This window comes from Saccostrea cucullata, unplaced genomic scaffold, assembly GCF_032062105.1.
Source record: "Saccostrea cucullata isolate Sc308-1 unplaced genomic scaffold, CSIRO_AGI_Scuc_v1 ctg4543, whole genome shotgun sequence".
NCBI classification, from domain to species: domain Eukaryota; kingdom Metazoa; phylum Mollusca; class Bivalvia; order Ostreida; family Ostreidae; genus Saccostrea; species Saccostrea cuccullata.
Genome location: NW_026932051.1, coordinates 32143 through 39839, shown reverse-complemented (window position 1 = coordinate 39839; position 7697 = coordinate 32143). Strand labels below are relative to the sequence as shown.

General features: G+C 35.3%; 1 protein-coding gene across 1 annotated transcript; it reads right to left on the bottom strand.

The window, feature by feature from the left end:
• Nucleotides 1-5158: 5158 nt before the first annotated feature.
• LOC134234372 (uncharacterized) lies at nucleotides 5159-7403 on the bottom strand. Its single transcript, XM_062716432.1, has 3 exons — nucleotides 7094-7403; nucleotides 6824-6963; nucleotides 5159-6709 (listed from the first exon to the last, which is right to left on the bottom strand). Exons 1-3 carry the CDS (start codon nucleotides 7353-7355, stop codon nucleotides 5648-5650), a joined length of 1464 nt encoding a protein of 487 aa, XP_062572416.1. The 5' UTR covers nucleotides 7356-7403; the 3' UTR covers nucleotides 5159-5647.
• Nucleotides 7404-7697: the final 294 nt, after the last annotated feature.

Genomic DNA, 7697 nt, shown 5'->3' with positions numbered 1-7697 from the left:
AGTTGAAGGCCATAGCAAGTGTTTTTTTTTCTTTTCAAGCATAAAATTTTGCACAAACTCTGCTTCATATAAATATAAAAATAGGTCTGCTCAAAACGGAGTGCAATTGGTACCCATGGGAATTCAAATAGATTTTTGGATTATCTGGTCTCCATACCCCACTTAGATATTGTCAATCAGAAACTCAAGCACCTCTTTGAAGTCAACTTCAGATTACTTTTGTGTGCAATCAGAATGAGTTTTATTTATGAAAAATAAATTACAGTGTCATTTTCTTGTTTTATCAACTTGCTTGTAAATAATTTACCTCGTTTTAGAAATTGTTCATACGTAGAGCATGTTCTTGTTTATCGAATTAATTAAGATATATACACTCCGTATGCAGGTGATGAAGGTATATTGCTGCATAGGTAATAGAAGATAACGATAGAAAAGTTAACGTCATCACGTTTGTCACATAGATTTGTTGTTAGATTACCATTCACGTCTTCTTCAAGTAAAATATCCAAGTATAAAACAGATGTGTCAGAGTCTGTGGTACGTTTTATCTCAAGCTTACCAGGATATAACGTAAATGGGATATATCATATATCGTATATCATTATATGGTAGATATGGAAATAACTATTGTTAATTGACGATACGTCACCGATATATCTAAATGTCGAGTTGAAGACCACACCAATTGTCATCTTCTTTTCACGCATAAGATTTTGCACAAATTTTGCTTCATATGGGTATAAAAATAAGTCTTCTCACAATGGAGGCAATTGGTACCCATGGTAATTCCAATAGATTGTTGGAATACCTGGTCTCCAAATATGCATAGATATTGTCAATCAGAAACTCAAACATCTCTATTTGATGTCAAATGCAGAGTACTTGTGCGTGCAATCAGAATGTGTTTTAGCAAAATAATTTTGCAGTGATCAAGTAAGTAAATTTACGAGTTATATTTTTATTGAAAAAGCAGCTGTCAAAGATATAAAAAGCCTGGACTTTAATTTATCATGGGGAATGGTTGTGCATAAATTTGAAAAGTTGTAAGTTTTCAGTTTGTCGATTTTCGTAAAATCTTGTGATTTCAAAATGTCCAAAAGTTTTTTTTCCAAGGCGATAATGAATAACTAATCACAATGCATTATGATGAAAAAAATTAGTTCAACTTTTCAATCGTCAGCTTCCCTTTCTTATGCAGCAAAATACCTTTATCACCTTCATAATGGAATTTATGTGTGCTGACTTATACAATACACCAAAGCATGGCGTTTGTACGAACAATATCTAAAACAAAGCAATCTATGGTGGACAAAAAAGTTGACGAAACAAAGATATGAATGGTATAAGGTTGACTCAATGGCCTTGTCAGCAAAATAATCTATGATTTAAGACAAACGTTGACTGAGTTTTTCATACTAATAAATGGGCCATTATTTACCCACAGTTCAATAACACCAAGGTTTGGTACTTTCTCATACACAGGTGTAACAAGATTACACATAGAAATAATTTCACTACAAGGGGATTCGTGATATGAGCAGCTAGGGTTAACCTTCAACAACCGATTTTCCCTTCGAATGACAGTTTTACCCGCTTACTTCCTTTCAGCAAAGAAGAATTTGACAAATTAATTCTTAGAAGTTAAAAAATCAAGCCCTAATTTACCGGCAATACCTACATCAATTACCGTAAATTTCTGTTCTATTTTTAAAGTACACAACAAGAAAGAAACTGAAATAGAACCTTCAAAATTCATTGCAGTACCATCTGCTGTAAGAACGTCCTTTTTGACCTTGTCAAGAACTGGCTTTGAAACACCCATCACAAAATACAATGTCGATGGTGAAATGATGCTAGCGGTTGCTCAAGTGTCGATTAGAAACTTCACTTTAGTACCGTTTATTTTAGCATCAACAGATATACCGGCTTCCCCTGCTTTCTGACTTACACCGGTTCTACTTGCATCTTTGTCTGTTCCCTTTTCTTGTCTAGGAGAAGTGGACTTGTCTCTCTCTCTCTCTCTCTCTCTCTCTCTCTCTCTCTCTCTCTCTCTCTCTCTCTCTCAATTTTTACTTTTTCTGCATATTTGATAAAAGTAACAATCTTTCTTTATGTGACCCTTCCTCTTGCAAAAGTTGCAAATTATGTTTGACGTAGTTCGCTGTCTTTGTCTGATTCGAGTGGCTAGTTGACCTCTCTCAAATAACCCTAATCTTATTGAAGACGTCTTACAGCAGAGTAAAATGCATCTGACTCCACAGCATGGCGGATTGCATCGTTTAGTTCAACTGGTCTGGCTTGTTTGATGCAGATTCTCATGTTGCTGTCCTTCAGATCATCAATAAATTGCTCTTTTGCACAGGTTTCTCTAACCTCAATAGGGACAGTAGAATACGCAAGGTTGGCCAGCCTGCGTACATTCTGCCAAAGCTCTGGCAATGCTTCAAAAGCCCTCAGTCTCCTTTCTCGTAATTGCGCCTTTTACAACTCTGTATGGTTAGGTGGCAAAAATTGTTCTTCCATTTACCTGGAAAAAAACTGTAATTAAATCTTTCTCCATTCTCAGAGGATGACCAACCATTTAATTCAGCGCATACATCGAAATGAGATTTAAAAAAATAGCCGTGAGGCATTGCCATCAAACTTGCCTGGCTTTACACGATTACCCTTGTGTTGATCAATATTTGCTTTTATACCAGGTATTAGGACGGCGTGTTGTGATATTTGCAAACAAAAGGTCATCTTGCCTCTTTCTAACATAGGGTGTACTCGTAAAGGAAAACTTCTCTGGAGCCCTGTCATCTGACCTACCTACGCTAATGCTGCTATCAGGTTCTCTTCTTTCAAATATATAAGTAGGTCGAGTGGTCGTCCAAACTGATTTATGTTTTGCACCCATTAACTCAATATTCATCATCTAAGGTTTTCCACCTTTCAGGTAAACCTGAATCTCTTGCGGTCTTTCTTTTACCTTCATCGAAGTTAGCCTGAAGCTTACTTAGCTCTCTCTTTTTTAGTAAGGTCATCCATACTATCCATGCTAACAAATAAGAACAATGGTTATTGGAAGCTACGAAATTTAACAAGCAAATTAAAAAAAAAATCTAGTTCCCCAAATCCCATTCCTGCCACCATATTTTGTAACGTGCAGAGCGGAATATTTACTTCTGTTGGGGGTTGTACGTTGTCTATTAAAGCTTTTAGGGGACGATTTCTAATGTAACATTTTTCTTAATAAATGAATGGCGAATGACAAATGCTTGCAAAATATACAAATAAAATGGCCTTACTTTATCTAGGTTAATAATCATGACGACAATATGGAAAAGTTAATCGAATAATTACAAACGATTGAGTAAATGGCAGTGGGTAGACTATCCCCAAAAATGGCCAACCTAGGACTGCCACTTGTACTGCAACCTTATTCAGGACAACGTCATTACAAGTGACAGCCCTTCAACTGCTATGCACACTGCTATTCTTATTCTGGCAGACACACTGCACACAACATCCTGGTTGCCAAACAGATAAGACAAATTATTTGTGAGGTGGCTTACCTCCATTGCTGGTTAGCATCTGAGTGGTTTGCCACTCCACAACACAACAGCTTTTTCATAACTATCCTTGTAGACCTTACTTATTTCATAAGGTCAACCTCTTCTGTACGCTAACTATTTTTTTTACAGTCTCACTTACCGCTGTTTATATATTCACACGCGTCTTATACGCAGCACAGCTTGCACTGGAATAATACAGTCTATACCAGGATTCAGCCTTTATATACTTTTTTTAACACGGACGTTTACTCTGCAACATTATAGCTGAACCCGAATGGTCACAATATAAAATTCCGGAATATTACACAAACATTTACTTTTTCACCGTTCAGCGTAATTATTTTCCATCTGTGAAGACGGACGGAAGCTACACAGCTGTAAAACGTCAAAAGAAACAGTGTGTTTCTTTCATGGCAAAAGAGAAGGTAATCAAAGAAAATTACAACACTTGCACAGGTCAGCGTATTATGCAAATACAGTAAACTGCAATAAAATGTAAACAAAAAATGCAAGATAAACAGCAGGAACAAGTGTCGCCCATTCCACACAGGTACCTATGAAAAGAAAGCAGTAATGTGTATCAAAAGCAAACGATATATCTCAGTGCTGATATCGGAGATAGGAAAACTAATACTATTATTGCTTTTTTACGAGTCGTTTTCAGTTCTTAATTTGATCAATGCCATTTTCAGTTAAATTATTTTTAGAAATCACACAAGATCTTGTGATGAAAATTAGAAAAGAGAATACTCTTGGAAGCTTCATGTTCTTTATAATTCATTTATGGGTTAATGCGTCATGACGTGCACAATAAGAGTTTCTCTCATTTCTCCTTACCTTATCAAAACATAATTGGACACCTCATCAAAACATAATTGGACGTTAGACAAATTTTATTTGAAAGAAAAAAATTATATACATGTATATTTAAGAATTCTACGAATGCATATATTACATTTTATTACGAATATGTTTATTAAGATGTGAATTATAATATAGGAATTAGTATTTCACAGTATACAGTTATTGACTGGGTATGAGGGCAACATATGATTTGTTGGACCTGAAGGTCAAGGCCAAGGGCAACATTTTCACCTTCAGGTCCAACAAATCATATGTTGCCCGAATCCCAGTCTATAACTGTTTTGTTATACCCTTCCCTGCTCACTTAAGATTGATCAATTTAATCAATACACGCTATATTATCAATTATTTTATATGGAAAATTATGGCTTCTGCAGTAAATATAAAACATCAAGCTGAGAAAGAACAAAATCAATTATATATGTATTGTATCACAAAAATTATTTTATCACAAATCATATTCTTCCCTTCTTCCTTACCTTGCTGTTAGCAACAACTCTCGTAGCTCTTAACTTCATATTTCGCGTCGCTGATATTGAACGATGATTAATTACTTGTGACGTAACAGAGAGTGACGTTGCAGTCTAACAATTCTTATGTAAGACCGGTCAATAGTGAAATTGTTAGACCGAGGTAATAAACAGTTCTTTTGTTGGACTTTTTATAAGTAATAAATATATAGAATGATATTTATAAGGGTATAACAAAGTAAAATGTTTTAACAAATTATTCTCCCTGTCTAGGAATTGTTCAATATATTTACAATGTAACATTTTATTTTGAAAGGAAACATAATCAAACATTTACTTTTAGAAATGTACAAAAAATCCATATGTATATTTTCCACTAGCATTATCTTATGTATCCATTTCCTTAATATTTACATTTGCAAATGTTTTCCTTTATATAACACTACGGAAAGCAATGCATAAATACCAGTACGGGGTCAAGAGGTCAAAAATGTTTGTATGGATAAACATTCGAGGTAATTTCTCAGTGACGTCATAAAGGGTCGACGCGCGTTCAGTGGGTTATATACATGCCGTTGGGTTTGAAAAATAATGCATTTCACACGTTAAAAGTCTCAAACAGGCAAATATAAAGTATGAATAAGTCACAAATGTAAATATAAGTAATAAGGTATCATTTTAAAACATCTATCGGGCTATAAATATGGGTTGGTACGAGATTAAATTCTTATTAAAGCCCCTGGGGCTTTATGGAATTTAATCCATATCATTAATAAGAGTTTGAAAGTCTTCGTTTCGAAAACTTTTAAACAATTTTGCTTGAATTGTGCGCCTGTTCATGTATATAATTGTAGAAACAGCTATTATCAGAAGCAGGAAAACCCCGATTGCTATAAAAATTTTGCTTGTTAACGACAAAAAACCCTCGTCTGTATCTTTTTTACTGGTAGACGGTTCGATTTCGATAGTTGTGTTTGAGCAGTTGTAGTCGGCGCACACCGCGAATTTTACAAGGGAAATATCTGTAATCATGTCTGACCGTAGACTGCCAATACGGAATGCTTGCGTTATCTCTTCCACAATTACTGTTATATTTATATACGAGGAAATACGCCTTCTGTCGTTTAAATTGTATAATTTGCTGGGTGCAAGTAAGATATTTAAATAGTGCCTCCTCGAATACTGCATGGATTCGTCTGCTGTTATGTTGTTTTGAAAGTATGCCACCCATGTGACACCTTTTGAATCCCATTCCATCTCGTTTGCAATCGCTTTAACCAGGTCTGCCCCAGCAGAGTAGTCATCTGTTGATTGCAAAGATTGCCGTGACCTTGTTTGTCTGTTAAGACCGATATACCTGATCTGAATTTGTTGAATTTTTCTTTCTTCCGACAAAATTGTTTCGCGGTTTTCACAAATATTGCGAACATTTAATAACTGCTTGGCTGAAAGAAATATGTCTTTACAGAGATGTCCTGTTCGATAACAATTGGACATCAGTCCCGGTATAACAGTATAAAAGATTCTCCATTTATCCAGGAAGGATAAATCGCAAAACGATGGGACATTTTTAATTGGGTTTGTATAACAATCTAGATGAGAATTGAATGCTTTCTCTTTTATTTCATCGCAAGTGATTGTTAAAAAGGGACGAAGAAGCGGCACCAGTGCGACCTGGAGACAACCTCTAACGGCATCAATCCACTGCAGGCCATCAGTCGAGAAGTTCTGGTAATGGTCTTCGTATAAGTTGCAGAATTTAAGACCATAGTTTATTGCGTATGATGTTTGTTGCATTTCTTGACATGGGAATCGTCTCTGTTAAAATAAAGAGAACTAAAATTATGGGTAGACAAACCTTTCGTAAAAAACCAATATTTTATTTTTATTTAATAAAAGTCATTCAAAGATGAAAATGTTATTATAATAAACCTCCAAACAGTCGCTGTACCAACTGCAGTCTCCTCCTGATGGACTATAGCAATGGCTTGGAAGCTGAGTTTGGTTCTTTGGTGGAGTTTGTGTTTGTTGTGGGGCATCAACTCCACAAGCACAATCGTTATTAACATTGCCTAAAAAATGAAAAAAAAGAAAAAAGAGAGAGGATATTTTAACAATATGCAAAAAAAACCCATCTTAATCCTATTAATATTATGCTAGAACTTGCGGTTCGTACTAGAAATGGAGGCAGCTTTTGCTTACCTTGAGCAACTTCAAATAATTCCAACATGCACTGGTAGTAGCAGTAGGTTGCGGTGTTGTCCCTACATATGGCGTTTCCTTTTGACACCGTCTGTATGTATTCATTAGTTAAGCATGTCGCCCATTGGTACTTGAAATAATATGGAGTTAAAAGCACACATTCAGGAGTACCAACTGGTCCAAAGGTCCCATCACAATCTCCAGACACCAAGTTTAGGCCAATAATTACACTGAGAACTAAATATATGAATATTCTGGCCATCTTTGTTTTCTTTCTTCTTGCTGAAACGCCAAACCCCGAATTCCCGAATTCACATTATATTTTATATTTATATACGAGGAAGTAACCCTTCTGTGATATAAATTATATAATTTCCTTACTGCAATTAAAATAATTAATAGCCTTTCTCTGTAACCACTTAAACTTTTGTGGCACGCGTAGTCACAGATTTTTTTTTTCAAATTTGGCTGGAATTTACCACTTCATAAACTTCTCCAAAAATATCGAATGTTGAGTAGTTACCATGGAAACGGTGTCTAATGTTGATTTTTTCTGAAGAAAAATGCAACTTTAGGGAATGTTATTTAATGAAATGCAGCCACC

What these genes read in the sequence shown, in the direction of transcription:
- LOC134234372 (XM_062716432.1), bottom strand. Translation starts at nt 7,355, where the DNA reads ATGGCCAGAATATTCATATATTTAGTTCTCAGTGTAATTATTGGCCTA. An exon ending in ATTATTTGAAGTTGCTCAAG is followed by an intron (nt 6,964 to 7,093) that starts GTAAGCAAAAGC and finishes TTCATTTTTTAG; the next exon opens with GCAATGTTAATAACGATTGT. An exon ending in GGTACAGCGACTGTTTGGAG is followed by an intron (nt 6,710 to 6,823) that starts GTTTATTATAAT and finishes TTATTTTAACAG; the next exon opens with AGACGATTCCCATGTCAAGA.